Source organism: Ips typographus, linkage group LG14 (genome assembly GCF_016097725.1).
Source record: "Ips typographus isolate SLU linkage group LG14, UJ_Ityp_2.0, whole genome shotgun sequence".
NCBI lineage: Eukaryota > Metazoa > Arthropoda > Insecta > Coleoptera > Curculionidae > Ips > Ips typographus.
In genome coordinates, this window is record NC_138435.1 from 4,007,852 (window position 1) to 4,026,941 (window position 19,090).

Below are 19,090 nucleotides of genomic sequence, written 5' to 3' on the forward strand. Positions count from 1 at the left end.
CTGTCAAATCCTGAGCTCATTCCCTCCAATATTTTGTTTGTGAGAATTTTTTAAAGTGAACAACTTTTGAGTTTTTTTAAAACATGAAAAAAAGTGATTTTCGTGTGCTGATTAAACACTGTTTCCTGATGGGAAAAAACACCGTCCAAACAGAACAATGTCTTGAAAAATGTTACGGGGACACTTCTCCATCGAAATCTACGATTTGTAGTTGGTTTGCTGATTTTAAACGCGGTCGTACAGACACAAATGACGCTGAACGGTCTGGACGCCCAAACTCGGCTGTTGTTCCAGAAAACGTCAAAAAAATCCACAAAATGATATTGTCTGATCGTAAACTGAAAGTGAGTGAGATAGCTGAGGCCTCAAAGATATCAGAAGGTAGTGTGTTAACAATTTTGCATGAACATTTGGGTATGCGAAAGCTGCTGTCGAAATGGGTGCCGCGAGTGCTCATTATTGACCAAAAACAACAACGAATTGATGATTCAGAGCGCTCTTTGGAGCTGTTTAACCGTAATAAAAAGGATTTTTTGCGTCGATATGTGACCATGGACGAAACCTGAATCCACCACTACACACCTGAATCAAAACGGCAGTCATCTGAGTGGACTGGACCCGGCGAAAGCCGTCCAAAGCGACCAAAAACGCAACAATCGGCTGGCAAGGTTATGACCTCTGTATTCTGAGATACACACGGTATATTGTTCATTGACTATTTGGAAAAGGGAAAAACAATCAACAGACAACATCAACAACATATTGGACCGATTGAAGGATGAAATCGCACTAAAACGGCCCCATATGAAGAAGAAAAAGATTCTCTTTCATCAAGACAATGCACCGTGTCACAAGTCTATAAAAACGAAGGTCAAATTCAACGAATTGGGTTTCGAATTGCTTCCCCACCCACCGTATAGTCCAGACCTGGCCCCCAGCGACTACTGGCTGTTTTCAGACCTCAAAAAAATGCTCCAGGGAAAGAAATATCAATCAAATGAGGAAGTCATCGCTGAAACTGAAGCGTTTTTTGAGGCCAAGGAAAAATCGTTCTATAAACATGGTATAGAAAAGTTGGAAAATCGTTGGAATGATTGTATCACTCTAGAAGGAAACTATATTGATGAATAAAGACGAATTTCATGAAAAATAATTGTATTTCTTAGTTGGTCCCGGAACTTATTGAATGAAGTGTTAGTCAAATTTTTAATATAGAGGACATTCCCATTATAATATCTGAAGAAGAGCTCATTTCCAAATGTGATAATGATAAAATGGGGACTCAGATAGAGGCAAATAAATTAGTTACATCCGAACAAACTGAATCTAAAGATTCGTTAAAAGATTTCTTATATTGGCCAATAACACCTCAAAGAAAGGGAAAAAGACAATCAGATCATGATCCATATGTGTTAACATCGACGCAATGGAAAAAAATAAAAACAGACAGAGAAGAAACAAAAAGACAAAGAGAAATAGAAAAAGAAGCCAGAAAACAGAAACGGGTAGAAAACAAATTACAAAAAGAAAATACAAAAAAAATACAAAAACAATCCTCGAAAAATGAAAAAGAATGTAAGCCAAAGAAAAAGAGCGTTGTATCAAAGGCTTCTGTCTCGGCTCCAATACGGGCTTCACTGCTCGAGAGAACACCCGAAGAGAAGGAACCTCTCCTGTACACACACTGTACATATATATACTGGAAAAAGTTAATAAAGCCTCCAGATTTTTATTTGTCGAATCTCCTAATTCTCCTAAAATTAAAGTAATATCAGACATAACTTTAAACGTACCGCCTAAAGTTACTCAAGAAAATATTTTAGATCAAATTGGATTGATTCAAAGCAAAAATTGTATTTTAACTGACGGAATGTGCTATAGTTGTACACTTAACTTCAGTAAACGACAGAGTGGTTTAAAATGTAGTTCTTGCACAAGAGCATATCACTTTGAATGCCTAAGAAAATTTGACTTGCACAAATCCAATTCTCCAATATTTCTTTGTTTAACCTGTTTAAAAAACAAAAGTTGAATATTTTGTTTTTAGTATCCCAATAAATATTGCTAAAAATAGTTGAAAGTTAAAGTGTTATTTTTTGTACCTGAAGAACTTAGGGATTTTAGTATTTGTTTCAAATATTAAATTTTTTGTTACTTACGTTTTATTATAGAGTAATAAGTTTTATGTTCATTTTTTATATTTGTGGCAGTTCTAGTAGAACAATTTAGGTATTTGTTTAATCTACCTAGGTTCTTATTTTAGTCAGGTATAATTATGTTTTAACCCTTCTGTTAATTAAATACAGGGGTCTTAACAGCGGCCAACAACTCATTTTCTCTAGGCCAATAACTGATTTTGATTGCCAACTACTGTACATTTCATCTGTTATATTTTTAAATATTTGTTTTTTGTTAATTGTTAAACCCATTTTAATATGAATAAAAACGTTTGAAAGTATTAAATATCTACTTAAATAAACTCGACGTCAGAAACCCTTTTTAAAAAGAATAATTTTATTAAGAGTTTACAATTAGTGCGACTTAACTATACGAAGTTACAGTAGAGAGTAATCTAGGAATATAATAAAATACATTAAGCAACCTAAAATGTAGAATAAGCATAATAGCAATAGCATCTTCCTGGGAACCGTTGTGTCAGCATAGTCCCATGGGATTTACGGAAATAGGCATATATAACTCCTCCCTCCTTAAGCTTCGAAAAGCACGGACTGTGTTTTCGAAGGATCGATTGATTGATCGTTTGATTGCTTCTTCGATTTCCTAAGGATCCTGAGTATCTTCTCCTTCTGAGTGATGATCAAAACCATAGCAACTAGAATGCAGAGGACTATCGGTACCCAAAATGTAGGCTGGCCAAAACTGGATGGCTCACTGGCGTCGTCTATTGATTTGAGTTGATTGGTCATTCGTTTTAGATCATTGATTTCATCAAATTGGATTTTTGATAAATGTGGTGTCTCAAAAATCTGTGATGTTCCATCGGAGAAAGTGGGTAACTGCATTGCTGGTAAAATCAACGGTTTACCCTTTTGTACCCTCGCGTCATTGACGAACAATTTGTTATTGATGAGTGCCTCACAGGTTTCTGGTATTGACAGCAACGTTGATTGATAGACTTTAAGGTGTTGATCGGTCTGGCATTTCGTTTTAATTCCAACAGGTTTGGTTGGCAGAACAAGAATCAATCCTCGGCTGATTTCCTCGATTATTGGTTCGTCAACATGTATTTTAGCAATTACGCAGCTATCGATCGGCAGGTTGTCAAGAATGTTCTCCAGGCACTGGTCACGCGAATGAAATTTCTCCAAGCAGTAAAATGTATATTCGATTGCTGGACATGGTTTGGCCACGAATTGACGGACGGTGCCTTCTTGTACCATATAAGGGTAATTTGGGAGCAAAATTGATTGATTTTGGACTGTTGGGAACAACTGATAAAATGACAAGGCGTTTGGGTTTAAAATTGGTGCATGAATTGCAAAAATTATTTTATCCCTACTAAAGGTGACTTGTATTCCCAAATATTGATAGTAAGATAGAATGTTCTTGAAATTTGGAAGCTTTTCCTTACCATAAAGGCTTGTTAAGTAGCTTAGCATTGATTTGAGTTCCGAATTCGAAACGACACTATTATGTAGGGCATTAACCTTACTAAAAGTGATTGCATCCTCTAAGTTATCAAGAAACATTATCATATTTTGGCAGTCCAAATTTAATTGCAACAAAATGCCTTGAAAGTTAAGGTAGTCATGCATATTATTGATATTTTCACTAATTGCTAATTGTAGTTCTCTTAAACTCTTTTGAAGCGTTTGTTGATTAGCACTTAGTTGCGAAATTGTTTTATTGTAATTATCGATTAAGCGTTGGGAAAGAGATATTTGTAATTTCAACTCTGTATCGATATTTTTCCGATTTACCCGTAGTTCATTTATTGCTTTGTCATAGCGCTCGCCATCTTCGGCATCTAAAGTTCCAAATAACCACTTGCTGACTTTGCTAACGACGTTAATTAGTCCTCTTTCTTTACGTACATGTGGGTACATGTTTTGTAACTTGTCTCTCTCTAATCAAATATTCAGTTCTAGACATAAAGTTTTCTTGTAATTCCCGGTATGTAGTAATACCAATACCAGAAGAATTTGTAGAATAATTAACGTGTTCTTTTATAAAGCTAAAATGACGCTCAATACTTTCTAATTGCTTAACTAAGTATTCTAAATCTATGTAATGTAAAAATGTATGTTTACTGTAAATTAAACGCGATTTTCCTAATTCTAAGGGTAAAATAGGGTTTTCTAATCTATTCATTTTTATGTCACTCATTGCTAGAAAGGTGGGAAAGGCCAGGATTTGCCATATCAGCACTAGTTTCGCCGTCATGGTTTGCCTGAAAAGATGATGTTTTATTAGGTTTTTTAGCATGACTTTTATGATACGATGTTTTCTTGGTTTTCAACTTAATATCAGTTTGACCAACTAAACTTACTTTCTTGAACTTTGGTTTGTCTTTTGCACGAGCTTTTGTTTTAATAAAGGCAAATTTTTGATTGTCGAAATCCGGCGGATCAGATCTTGTTTCATTTCGTTTATTAATGTCCTGTAATCCTTTATTTCTTGATTTTTCTCCCTAATCTGATCATACAGTTTATTTGATGTTTCCTTATGTTGTTGCACATATGTAGATATAATTGCATTGTCGTTTAAATCAAACGGATTTACCGCCTTTATATGACCACTAACAACTTCAAAAGGCGTATATTTAGTTACACTATGAACCGAATTGTTATATCCTAAAACACCTCTTTTCATTAACTGTTCAGTGGACAGTCCGTTGTTTTCATCCTTTAGACACCTGTAAGCTTCAATAATTGAAGAATGAAATCTTTCAACTGGTGAATTTGAATTACTGTTTTTCGCTGTTGTGTAGTGTAATTCAATCTTGTAAAGTTTACAGAAATCTTCAAGATCTTTATTCTTAAATTCAGTTCCTTGATCAGCCGTAATTTTTAGGGGTAGTCCATAATGAGTAATAAATGTCAGCAAATTTTCCACAACCTCTGTTCCAGTTATACTCTTAAGAGGGTATGCTTGTCCGTAACGAGAAAATGAATCAATTATCGTTACAAATGCATCGTAATTCATCCGAAACGTGTCTACGTGAATGTGCTCAAACGGTCTTGATGCAGTGGGTGTTAGATTAAATTTCACTACCGGTGGATCTCGGTCGTACTTATTTCGTTGGCAGTTTTCGCAATTATTAACGTAATTTTCCACGTCTTCTATTAGTTTTGGCCAATAAAACCGTTTTAATAATGCTGTTCGCATTTCATTAATTCCTCGATGACAAGTCTTCGTTGTGTGGTACAATGTAAGCTTTTCTCTTTGATCATTTTCGCTTTCAATATCCTCTAAGAATGTAGAGCATTGAACAAACTTATAAGATGAATTTTTAAAGTACTTCTGGACGGTTATGGTAAACAATCTTGCGATTTCAGCACTTTTAAAATAAATGGCATATAAAGTGCGCGGGTTTAAATACTCCTTAAGAATTTTAATCACGTGTTGTTCGTAATTTCTGATTGATATTGTTATGTAAAATCGCATATTGTTAAACACATTAGTTTGCTTTATTTTTGGTACGTCAATGTCTCCGTTTGTCATTATTACTTGATTTTTATACTGGTTTATTGGTCTTTCCGTAAGAGGTATTCCAAAGAGTGGATTTTCGGCTGCTGAGTGAACTGTTTCGAGGTCACTAGGAGGTATTGATTCCACCCTTGGAGGTTTAATTTGCACATTGGAAATTATATTAACTCTAGGATCTTGGTGATTGGAAGTTTCCAACATAATTTCATCAATATCTAAGTTAGGTAAATTGTCGAGTCCTGGAATTATGAAATTATCGATTACGTTATCAATATCACCTGGGTTATTACATATGGATTCAGTTTCTAAGGCGTTAAGATCTACTGGATTCCTAGAAAGTGCATCCGCTGCTTGATTTTGTTTGCCTCGTTTGTACTGAATTTGGTAATCAAACTCTTCCAACTTCAGGCGCCATCGAACAAGACGAGAAGCAGGTTCTTTTAAGGAAAATAACCACTGTAATGGTTGATGATCTGTCAGGATAGTAAACTTATGACCAAACAAGTAAGGTCGAAAGTACTGACAACTCCACACAATAGCTAGAAGTTCCTTTTCTATCGTAGAATAGTGAATTTCCGCTGGATTGAGTGTCCTTGATGCGTAACAAATGGGGTGGTTATCTTGTGAAAGTATTGCTCCTATTGCATACATTTCGTCAGTTGTTTTGATTTCATGCTTAATTTTGGAAGTGAATGAAAGTTCTGTGTTTGGTTCATAAAAGATATCGGAAAATTCTTTACAAAGTTTTATTATAGCAGTTTTCTCTTCCTTATTCATGTAGTCAACACGTATTTGATTGTTGATGAAATCTTGTTTTGGTCTATCAATTTCCGATGGTAACGAACTATAGGACATTTCCTCGAATGTAAACATCTCAAAACTATCATTTTCAAAAGGTTCAACAACAAGCGGTTCGGTCAATGTCATGGTTACACACTTATCAGTTGGGTTTTAAATTTCAACAAGTGCATAATGTTCGTTTGCTACCGAAAGTGATGTAGGGATAATTAGATTTTCAAAATTTTGTGCATTGATTAAAACTTCACCATTTCGCACACTTACTGGTACTTGTTTTAAAATTATCTCATTAGCGTTTACCGAAATTGAGAAATTTGAATCGAAAATATGTCGATATTTAAATGGTATTTCGATATTAGGACCTACCAAAAACATATTCATTAAATCGATATTTATATTCATGTTAATCAGGTCTACTAAACCTATTACACGATCATAAAAATCGTGAAAATCAAAGAGTATGAAATCAATAGCATAATCCAATCCAAATTCTGCAAATGCTGGTATTTTTGCTTGGTATCGCGTAGTTTGACTTCCAACAGCTGTTTTAATTACGTTATTTGTATGATATATACAGTGTGGATACAAACTTTCAGCAATGGAAGGCTTTAATATTGACTTAAAACTACCAGTGTCAATCAAAAGCTTTATATTAGGATTTTGGATTTGAATGTATGGTAAAGCATTACTAGATGAAATATTAATTTCTATCAGCTTTGATTTCCTGTCCGGCTGGAATTGGAAAAATTTTGGTTGTCGTCAATTTCAGTGATTTCGGGACCTTGGATTTCAGTATCAATAGACCGTTGTTCACTACTCTGATTTAAATGAAAATCAGGATAAAAATTCAATTGAGATTCATCGGCATATTGATCGGAAAATTCGGTACCGTACTGGTCATTCAAATAGTCCTGATTGTTATACTGACTGAAATATTGATTATCGTCGCATTCATTATTGTAGAGTTCCTCTATTTTAAAATTAGGTCTTTGATATTGTTGCCTTTGCATAAATTGGTTTTGAAATGGTTTGCGAGTGGCATTGGTTGCTCTTGATATTCCTGACATTGGAATTGGTTTTGGAAGTTGATTTTTAGGGGTTTGATTTGGTCTAAAAACATTTTTCGGAGGTCCGAAGACTTCTCTGTTTGTAGGAAATCTGGTAGAATTCGGAGCTCTGGGTTGGACGTTTATCGGTTGTGATGGAAATGTTGACCTTTGATTCATTTGCGGTCTCGGGAATGAAAATGCTTGCTGGGGAAAATTATTGAATTGTTGATTATTCGAATTTGGAATAAATTGATTTCGATTCATTGGACTCGTTGCAATCGCATTACCAAAATAATTTGGTGAGTTGTTTGAATTCATCGGGGAAAAAGATGTATTTCCGATTGATGATCTAGAAGGTATTTGATTTACCCTATTAGATTTTTCCAAATTTGAAAAACAACCGTAAAGATTTTCAAAATTCTCGAATTCTACAACATAAGCATGTTGTTTTTAAGAACTCCTGTACATCCGGCAATAAATGTATTTAAGGCGGTTTTCTCATATAGTTGAATGTGACATATTTTCTGATCATTACTTAATGTAATGTCATTACTAATACGTTGCGCTACTTGACTCCTAAGTAATTGTAACCTATTACCAAAACTTAGCAAGTGTTTATTTTTAAAAGGTCGCTTTCGTGTTAATTCTTGAATTAAACATTCCAAATTTCTGCGATCGGAAAAACATTGAATCAAAGCATTCTTAAATTGATCCCAAGTAGAAAGTTCTGATCGATTGCCAATCATGATTTCTGCCTTACCAATCAATTTACCTTGAATGCAATCGAAAATATGTTTGTTAAGTTCGGCATCATTCAAATCTTTGTAAGAATCAATCAGATCTTGGCATGCTTTAATAAATTTATTAAGGGTGTTAGCGTCTCCATCGTATGGTTTAATAATATCCTTTTGATTTGAAAAGATTCCAATTAAATGAAGCAACATGTGCCTGACTACCTGCTTGATTATTCATGGTGGGAATAGTGTTTCGAGTTGATTGTTTTACTTCCCTTGATAATTTTAGAGAGCTTTGAAATTGATTTATAATAGCATCAAATTCGTTTTCGGAATCACTCATCGAAGAAAACAACAATTAATTAAAAATTATGTTATTTTTAACTTTTCACTCAGAAACTGATAATTAATCCTAATTTTGTCTCCGATAGACTGAACTAATCCTAAAGTTGTCTCCAATAGACTGATCTAACCTAAATTGTCTTCGATAGACTGAACTTAAATAAATTATTTCTAACGAGACACCTAAACGGGGTATTTCGGAAGGAGCGAAAGGAATATGGCACTTACGTAGTTGAACTGACTTCTTCCTTTCCGACTCTCACTCTGGGTGTCGCCTGACGTCCTAGATTCTTTGGATTGCACTGAAGGGTCGAAGGGCCCAAATAATTGTCCGAAAATCACTACCGCCACAATCTTACCGACTGCGCCACTTAAATAAACTCGACGTCAGAAACCCTTTTTAAAAAAGAATAATTTTATTAAGAGTTTACAATTAGTGCGACTTAACTATACGAAGTTACAGTAGAGAGTAATCTAGGAATATAATAAAATACATTAAGCAACCTAAAACGTAGAATAAGCATAATAGCAATAGCATCTTCCTGGGAACCTTCCATGGGATTTACGGAAATAGGCATATATAACTAGGGCGAAGCGACTAAAAGTACGACTACTTTTTATATACCTACCCATTGACGTCTCCGAACGGTTCCCGCAGTTGTGACAGCAAATAATTACATAACCTCTGTCGCCATCTAGCAGCAACATAAAGCAACAACATACATGTAGAAATCTATCATTGGACGTACGCGACCGGTAATAGCAGTAAACCCCTCCGGAAACCATTGCGTGTATACACGGTTCCCGTACCTCGGATGTCACTTTCTTAGTGCGGTGTTATACGATCCGTTTTTGCGGCATACGGCAAAATGGGATGCCGCAAAAACGGATCGGAGGCGGATCACGCCTCCATATATACGTTCCTGCTAAAGAGGATTGCGGGAGCTTGGTGCAGACCACTTCATTTGATGTTGTGAGTTCGAGAACATCAAAACAATGTCTCTTTCAAAATTAAAAATTGTTTTAGCACTTGAAGCTGCTGATTTATTGCGAGAGCCGAAGTGCCGTACAACTTGGGTTCACCCTTTTAATTCAGAACGGGAAAGAAATAAAAGGTTTGAGAAGTTTTATAGTAAAATTCGAAAGTACGATGATAAATTCTTTGGCTACTATCGGATGTCTCAAAAATCTTTTGAAGAACTGCTTGAAATTTTGAGACCCTGTATCACGAAACAAAACACAGTAATGAGGATGGCAATAAGTGCAGAACAACGTCTAACTATAACACTTAGGTAAGTACAGAAAATTGAATTATAGATTATTCGGTATAATATTTTATTATTCTTATATCATGCATATACAATACGAGATTTTATAGTGCAAAGTCATAAGTCAGTTGAGAAGAGGCTGATGATGTTTCAGTAGATTGTCGGGAATCATTTGGAGACATGGTATTCTGATAGTTTTTAGGCATCAGATTATGAACAAACATATTGTACAAACATACTAGGTCCTGGGTAAGTGTGGTGAAAATTATTGGGGATGGAGGTGCTGGGCTTTTCTTGGTGGTTTTTTAAAATCCTTCTGTCGTTGAATGTCACGAAAGAACTGAAGCGTCATAAATTTGAAATCTAGTTTTTCGCCATCGCTCAATTTTTTATAATCACCAAGGAGAGATAGTAAAAATGGTTTGTCCACGTCTTCTTCTTTTGTATCACTTTCATGTAAATTCTTGAGCAGCTGGCTCTGTAATTCGGTAAGATTTGAACTGTTCTGTCTCTTCCTTTTCTGACGATTTGGCAAGTTTGCTTTTCGAACGATGGAAGATGGATGATTATCACTTATATTTGCAGAGTTTCCGTCTCCGTTATCATTTACACAACGTTCTTCCATTTCACTCGTATCGTCTTGGTTCTCATCACTATCTTCCATATTTCCAGTAGTCGTTCTTTTTTCAAGAGTGTTTAGGAGAAATACTAGGGAATCTGCGTATGTATACTTTTTTTTCATAGATGCTGCAGCGTCACCATTTTTTCCTTTATTTAGCGACCTGGAAAAACCATCTCTAACATGTCTCGGTTTATTCTTCAAATAAACGGAGACTTTTACTTTAACAAAGGAATAATGACTGGTCAACAATAATTATTGTAATCAATAATATTAATTCTCGTTTACAGGTATTTGTCTACTGGAAATACCTTCTCAAGTCTCCAGTACGAGTTTTATGTCGCAAGATGTACAATTGGATTAATAATTAGAGAAACGTGCCAGGCAATCTGGAATGTGCTCAAAGAAATGCCAGAGCCAACTATGGAAGTGTGGGTACAAATTTCGGACACATTCTATTCGAAAACAGACTTTCCCAATTGCGTCGGAGCGATTGATGGAAAACATATACGATGCATTAACCCTAGAAGAGGAGGTTCCAATTTTTTTAATTATAAGAAATATTTTTCTGTGATTTTAATGGCAGTTGCCGATGCAAATCTACGTTTTGTTGTTATTGACGTTGGTGCATATGGAAAAGAAGGTGATTCGACATTGTTGTGAGACAGCCCTCTTGGCAGGAAATTATATTCGGGAAGTTTAAATTTGCCACCACCTTGTAATTTGCCCTATACTGACGGAAATGCTCAACCCTTTGTCATGGTTGGCGGTGAAGCATTCAGGCTTTCTACACACCTGTTGCCCGTAATTTGAATCCAACGAAACGGGTCTTCAATTACCGCCTCTCACGCTGCAGACGCACTGTAGAATGAGCTTTTGGGGTTTTAGCAAACAAATGGAGAATTTTTCACACAGCTATTCTCGTGGAACCTGATCTCATTGACTGTATAGTCAAAGCGTGCTGTATTCTTCATAATTTTGTCCGCAGGAGGGATGGTATAAATTTTCAAGACACGGAAACCCATCCATTTAATGATATTGGTAATTTTGCGGGCCCACGTGGTGACGGACTGACTATTAGAGACAATTATGCTAATTATTTCATGACAGTAGGAGCTGTACCTTTCCAAAACAATTATATGTTCTAACTCCATTTTGTATCAAAAAATTATGTGTACTTACATACATCTTGTAAAATAAATTATAAAAATCACTTACTTTTGTCATCTCTCTCTTTATAGGTGAATTTGGGCCACTCTGGGTTCATGGATTCGCCCACATTAACCCATGCCCTTTGTCGAGCATCTTTGTTTGAATATTCAGAGGCTGATTTGTCCCAAATGGCTGGCAGTCCATGAATAATTTCAATGAATTTGTCCGTATCAAACATATTTTTGATTTCGATGTCAAAGCGGGATGCCTCACAACCGCACCGTTCAACAGTTTGCATTCAACTGTGTGTGTCATTGTGTGGTTCCCGCCAAGTTTCCGCGTACCGCTACCCTGCACTGCGGCAGCATGTTGCCGCGCATCCCGCAAACAAGGAAAATGTAACATCTGACATTTAACCTTGTGCGATATTGCCGTACTGCAACACGGGACCCGCACTTATGCGGCTTTATACGGTTCCCGCAGTGAAAGGGTTAATGCGATTATACGTCTTGTGATAACCAGAATGTCCTACTGTTGGACTAGAATGATTTTCTTCCAGTATCGTCGGAATCTGACTATCATCTGGGGTTAAAACGTCATGAAAGATATTAACTTCTATACCAGAGTTTCTAAACACAAATCTAAGCATTGCTCTTATTTGTTTAAGTGTAAGTTGTCAAAATGGGTTCCAATTCTGGGTAGATTTATAGAGTTTATTTTTAATCGTAATAGTTCAATTTTTAATTTTGATATTAAATCAAATATTGTTTCGTATGAGCATTTTTCCCAATGGTGTGGTTTGTAAATGAGATAGAAGATGAAGATGTCGTTTTCAGGAAAAGCATGTATATCGCCTGATGTTAAATTTAACTGTTCCAATTTAGGTTTGTGGTTAAATTTTCGGTTCATTTGGTCAAATGGTTTTCCTTCGGACGTGAGGTCTTCGGAAATACAAATGGCACAATGATTTCGAGCTGTTAATATGTCATCGTTATTCTCAAATATCTTATCGTACGTTATTAATATTGACAAATGGTAGCACCGGTATCGATCAGAAATCTACACCTTTTTTGTAACTCAGGAATGTCTAGATAAATATAGGAAGTAAGACCTTGAATGTTTATGACAGATATTGAACCTATTGAAGAACTTGGTGCGGTTGCAACACGTCAAATTGCAGAGACTTTTAAAAGTTAATATTTGAATTTATTGAAGTATGTAAAACAAAGGAAAATTAATTGAACACAGAAAAAATAAATACTTTGGTTCTGATGACTAGTTCGATTAGTGTGACGCGTGCAAACAACACTCGACTAGCTCAGGGGTTCGCCACCAGTTTTATCGAACAGGTAAAGAAAACTGGAAACCTTCAGATGTCCTGCTAGTTATCAAAACCAAAGTTAATAAAAATAATAAAAAAGCTAAAAAAAAGGAAGAAACTATGCAGCAATTATTTAGTGATTATATGACGATAACAACTAATAATAGAGACTTGTGAATTCAAACAACAAATAAAATAATAACCAATTTATTCAGGCAAATCTGCGGAAGCCACAACACTATAAAGCCGGCTAACTTATGCTAATTCTTACGCAATAAGGTCAACTGCCTAACCGGCGCCCAACTACAAAACGTCGTTGTTGGCGTGACTAAGTTGTTTGGATTGTTAACCCCTAGGTTGGACCCTGTGAGAAAAAACTAATATACAAACCGCAAATAAAATATATACATCCACAAGAAGGCTGCTTTTGATTAGTACTTAACAAAATAGTTCAAACAAATATGACATAACCACACACACACGCATGGTGTAGACTATAGTAAACAACGTTAATCTGATTAGGAAAAAACTATCAATTTGGGCCTCTTGCAATGAATGTAATGATTAGAAATAGTGAAATAGTTAAGTAAAAATTAATTAATAAAGTATTACCTGTTGGATTCAGGGTTAAGATATAGCTAGATAGCTGACCGAGACGTGTAGCTCGCTTTGCTTTGGTTTTTCCCCTGTCTGTTACTATTTAAAGGAAAGCAAAATTAATAACTAAAATTATCAAGGTAAAATGCACTTACGGAAGGAATTTCTAACATTACTAATAGAAACCACAAGTTGGTGAAGAAAACGGCCGTCTGCCTCGAGCCTAAGAACAATTATAACACCGTGAAATAAATTATTGTGGACGAAAATATTGGCTAGAAAACTCACCCACTACGCTAACGCACACAAATCAATATTCGTCTCGCGATAAATCCCAATGATGATGGCTAAATTCGCGGATAAAAAAGATTTGAGAAGAAAGAAGAGAACTCACCAGATGGACGGGTCAAAATTAAATCCCGGACATATGACAGACCGACGCCCAGATGAAGATCACGACATTGACAATTAAAGTAGAGATGGGCCGAGCAGGTATATGAAATTTGGCAATTAGCCATAACAGCGTAGTGACAAAAATAAACCGTTACAACGAAAAAATACACAAAGTTCGAAGTAGGACAATCAGTTTGGCTAAAAGCAAACAACATGTCGTCGACCGAGGATGGTGAAATTAAAAAACTGTTCTTACTCTATGAGGGCCCATATAGAATAAAAGATATAGCAGGACACAATGCAATACATTACGAAACACGGCAGATGGAAGCATTAGAGGAGTTTTTAATGTAGTGAGCTTAAAGCCACACATTACAGAATAGTGACTTTAGTGGGGCTATGTACGGTATGGAATTAAGTTAAAAAAAAAAAAAATAAATAAATAATAAAAAAAATGAATATATAAACAAAAAAAAAACATACACACAGTTAATTAAAGCTGGTGTAAAGGTCATTAGCAATAAGGAGGGGAAGTTATCAATAGAGAGCCTAGGGTCAGACCATAATATTCATGGATCGGGGATGTTCAAAGGTGTCTTTTGTTTGGTTTCATTTTTTAATTAATTAGTGGGGCTATGCAACGGCTATAATTGCCGTTTGATATAGTTTAGTGCACACTCTATCAAGAGGTGTTGGTTGTCGATAGGTTCAAGCAACCAGGGCGGATACGCCGAAGTTGATCAACAGATCGATGATGCCCTGGTTCGATTCTCGGTGCCAACCAACCTTTTTTATTTTATTTTATTGCAATCCTAACGTTTTGGTATGCGGTACGAGTTAAGCAAAAAATAATCTAAACCCGAAATGCCTTCTCGGAAAACGTGTGAATTCGATCTTGTAAGCTAGAAGTTTGAACGACAATGGGTGTAATTTAAAGTGTGATTTCTACGCAGAATATTAGAAGGCTGAACAAAAGGACATTGTCGCTGTTTCAGGTTGAATTTACTTTATTAATTAATTTTAAGTATGTAGGGAAATGATGTGGGTATTTTAGCCAGCCGGTGTTAAAGCTAAATACTTGAGAGGACCTGATATCGATCGCCATTACTAAGAGGTACGCCGGATTGGCAAAATCCAGCACCCGTACTAAGGCAGCCGTTAGCTAATCCCTCTGACGACCTGCATCATTAGTCGTGAGGATATAAGGAAGGAGTAATATCGATAGATTGGCTGTTGATTAAGAAGCCCTAGAAACCCACTAATTTAATTAAGTTAAGTGTACGTCTAAGGGTTTAAGTTATATAGTACCCGTTGGTACGTGGACAACTACGTAAGTTGCTGTGATCTTGTAAAGGACTATAGGATAAGTAATTTTAGTTTCAGTGGTGAGTGTTAACTGTTTTTTAAATAACACCTAGCCAATACACTTATATATATTTATATTCACATTTAATAATCTTTTTAAATTAGAAACGTTACAACTGGCGCCCGAGCAGGGACATGAACCCTAGACCCTTGGATGAGGGCATTCGGTAGTATATTCATTTATTTTCGTCCAAAATATTTACAAGATAAAATTGTGCTAAAATATCTGAATAAATACAGGACTTGTTTTATACGCAACTATATACATATTATACATGGGATTCCTACTATTTACAAATTATACTATTTACAGATAGTTTACACATCTTTACATCTTTCTAGGTAGCTTGTGGTTCTTTGACTCGTCTTATGAGCATATTGGAGGTGGACACTGCTACACTGCAGCTGATCTTGTTGGCTAGGATTTTTATGGCTTTTTGGGAGCATTTCAGCCGGTCCCTGAGCATGGTCTGGAAGTTTTTGTACTCTTCGGTTGCCAAAATCTCCCCATACGCGCCCACCACGCATACAGCGAATCTCACAGGGCATCTGTGCATTTCCGCCATCTCTGTTACGAGGTTACGGTTCCTTTCGAGATCGTTTAGCTGGTTGATGTCTGAAATATGATGTAAAGAATTTATTGTGTACCTGGCCTTTTTCAGCTTTTCCTGGCCCCTGATGTTTTGAAGGTGGGAAATGGCGACCTGAAAGACATAGATTTCGTCGGAATTGGTTAAGTGGACCACTATGTCTGGCTTGTTGTGGTACAACGGCTGTCCGGTTAAGATTTTCTTTCCAGCACTGATTTTGACGGTACGCTCGCCAGTCTGGAAAGTCTCGGAACACGTCGCCCTGCCAAACTGAAAATGTTTAAAGCACTTTTTAGGCACTCGCATTGCTTGCATTATGGTTTTCACAATCCAATGAACGACGTAGTCGTGCCTGGTGGTGTATGAGTTGTCCACACAGGCACTGGAAACGTGGTATGCGGTTTCCACGGCGTCACACCCTCGTCGGCATCGTCTTCTGTTTTGTGCCATTGCCAGGCCGTGGAGTTGGTCTTCTGCTGCACTATTCAGCATTCCCCTCCTCCAGGTGTCCAGATATGAAGAAGTGAAGGCCGGGATGGTGAGTTTGTTGCCTTCTTTCAATACTATTCGTCCATAGTGCATATTCCTGGACCACTCATTTCCCAATTTTTCTTGATAATTCTTGGTCGCTTCTCTGACGGTTTTTTGACACCTTTCTTTGATGTTTTGGCCATCCTGCACTTCGATGTCATATTTGTCTAGGACCCATGCCATGTCACTTAAAGAGTTCCTCCACCCACCTTTTTGCAAATCTAGGTACCTGCGTTTGCATTCAACCATATGTTCGTGCTGGTCAAGGTAGATTCCCTTTCTTATGTAACCCAGCTCGGTTTCGTGCTCTAATGATTTGAGGCCCAGTCCCCCTCTTTTTACAGGCATGTATACTGCGGCATTTGACGATGTTTTGCCCTTTACTTTGTGGTCTACCAGCCTGGTACGTATCATTGTGTCCAGGTCCCTGCATCTCTTTAGGGTGGTTGCACGTTTTTCATCTGGAGCTATATTTGCTGTGACGTAAACCACTGCTGGAATTATGTTTGTGTTTATTAAATGCATTTTTTGTTCGGTGGTCAGTCCTGACTTCAGAATTCGCCTCAGGCCAGCCTGTGCCTTTTCTTAAATTTTTTTAAAATTGACTAGGCTATCCTGTTCCAGTTGTTCCAGCCCCAGATATTTGTAGCCGTCCCTTATTTGCGGTAGAAAAGGTGCCTGGTCTCCCGCGTCGTCGATCTGTGCTGTTCTCACGTATTGACCGCATTTGTCCCTATTTAGTACCAGTCCCAGCTCCCCCGCGGCGCTTGTGAGCTGTATTGTGAGTGTTTCCAGCCCTTGCCTGCTGGGTGCGTGACATTTAAAATCATCCATGTATGCTATTACGTGCTGCTTACCTCGGTTTATTTTTGTTACCTGTGAGTCGGTTTTTAGGTGGTCAATGACGCCTGCTGTAACCAGTGTAAACAGCAATGGACTCATGGAATCTCCTTGTAGCACGCCTCTTCGGACTGAAACTGGATTAGTCATGGTTTTTCCGACTTGGATTCTCATGGACCACTGTTTTAAAGCTGTTTTGATCGCTGTTCTGATGTTGTGGTGGAGGGGTAATACATCGATAAGTCGTTTTAGGTGTTTGTGGTGAACCGAGTCGTATGCTTTCCTGAAATCGTACCAGGCTGAAAAATTGGGTACTCGCCTGTATCTGGCTAAACTGCTTATGCTTTTATCCATTAAAAGTCCATGCGCCGTTCCCCACAATCCACTTTGCGCGAGCTGTTCGGGTGGTAGAGCCCATTTTGGTATTACCTGTTTTATTTTGCTGGCTATGACCGACGTCACTATTTTATAATCGGTATTGAGTAGTGAGATCGGTCTGTAGTTGGCTGGGTCGGTCTTGGTTCCTTTTTTGTATATCAGCGTCACTCTCTTGGCTCTAACGTCGGTCTCTGTAAACTTGATTTTGTTATTTACAATGTCAGTTACGTACCTTGTTAGGTAGGTTTTTGCGGCCTTTAGGATCTTGTATATGTATGTGGGGATGCCGTCTTCTCCAGGTGCTTTCCAGGGCGCTGCTTTTTGTAACGCTTGCTCTATTTCTTGCTCAATGTTGTCTTGGTAGAGTGGTCGGGGTGTTGCTGTTTTTCTCGTGTGTTTCCGCAGTTTTTTCAGCCATTTGTTAAAGGTGGGTATTGGTATGTTGTCCTGTTGCTTCTTGTACAGGTTTCTATAATAGTTTTCTGCCTCCTGGTTGCAGTTCGACAGGTTCTCTATGTGTATTCAGAATATCTATTGATGGTCTGTCGTAGAATTTTTTCCTTAGCTGGTTCCTTTCTTCAGCTCTTTTCTGTTCCTCCAGTCTAGCTTCCAGAATGGTTTTTCTCTCCTGTGTCGACTCAATGTACTGTGGCAGGGTCATTTTAAGCTTTCTGATGGTTTGGATTTCCTGCATCAGTTTTTTGGTTGGTTTTTTGCTTCCCAGCTCCCTGATATTATTAGCGTTCTTTAGGTGTATGTCCAGTTTTTTTATTTTGTTCTGAGTGAAAACATATTTCGGTTTTGTTCCAATTTTTGGCATCAATATTTCCCGGATCGTTTTTCCTGCTGCGTATATGGCTGCTTTTATAGCTTTTCGTTTTTCTGCTTCTTTTTTGTTGGATTTTTGTATGTTTGTTATTTCCTCCTCAAGAATTGTATTGATTTTACTTAATTATGTTTTGTTGCTTGGCCTAACTAGGAATTTTTGAATTTTTTTCCTTTTGTCGCCAACTTGTATGAGCAACTTTTGGAAATGTGTTTTTATTTGTAAAAATTCTGCGTCTTGTTCGGTTGGTCGGTCAGATTGATATATTGGTGGTTGTACATTTCCTTCCTCAACCCTTCTTTCCGTTCCGCTCGAACCCGCTTCCGAGTCAGGGCCGGCTTCGCCCTGTTTGATTTCATCTGGTTGGTGCTTTAGATCTTGATTGGGCGTGTCTTCCTTATCCGTCATTTCTTCTTTATCTTGTGATGTTTCCTCTTGTGTGCTTTCTGAGCTGCTTTCGCTGGTACTGTAATTTTTGCGCATATAATATATATCGGGAAAGTTTTCTCTAAGTTTGGTGGCCATGGCTTTTATGGATCTGTTTGGGAAGTCTTGTTGGATGGATGCTAATCTGAGGGTTGATTTTGGCTCTGTTCTGCGGCTGTAGCTTCTTACTA

General features: G+C 37.2%; 1 protein-coding gene and 1 long non-coding RNA gene across 2 annotated transcripts; both read right to left on the bottom strand.

The window, feature by feature from the left end:
• Positions 1-13,146: 13,146 nt before the first annotated feature.
• LOC145737829 (uncharacterized) lies at positions 13,147-14,001 on the bottom strand. The gene is made up of 4 exons (XR_014180510.1): positions 13,839-14,001; positions 13,706-13,773; positions 13,566-13,649; positions 13,147-13,317 (listed from the first exon to the last, which is right to left on the bottom strand). It is a non-coding gene; the product is annotated as an uncharacterized LOC145737829 (long non-coding RNA).
• Positions 14,002-15,484: 1,483 nt separating this feature from the next.
• On the bottom strand, positions 15,485-17,446 carry LOC145737676 (uncharacterized). Its single transcript, XM_081992475.1, has 2 exons — positions 17,306-17,446; positions 15,485-17,231 (listed from the first exon to the last, which is right to left on the bottom strand). Exon 2 carries the CDS (start codon positions 16,952-16,954, stop codon positions 15,647-15,649), a length of 1,308 nt encoding a protein of 435 aa, XP_081848601.1. The 5' UTR covers positions 16,955-17,231; positions 17,306-17,446; the 3' UTR covers positions 15,485-15,646.
• Between the last annotated feature and the right edge of the window lie 1,644 nt (positions 17,447-19,090).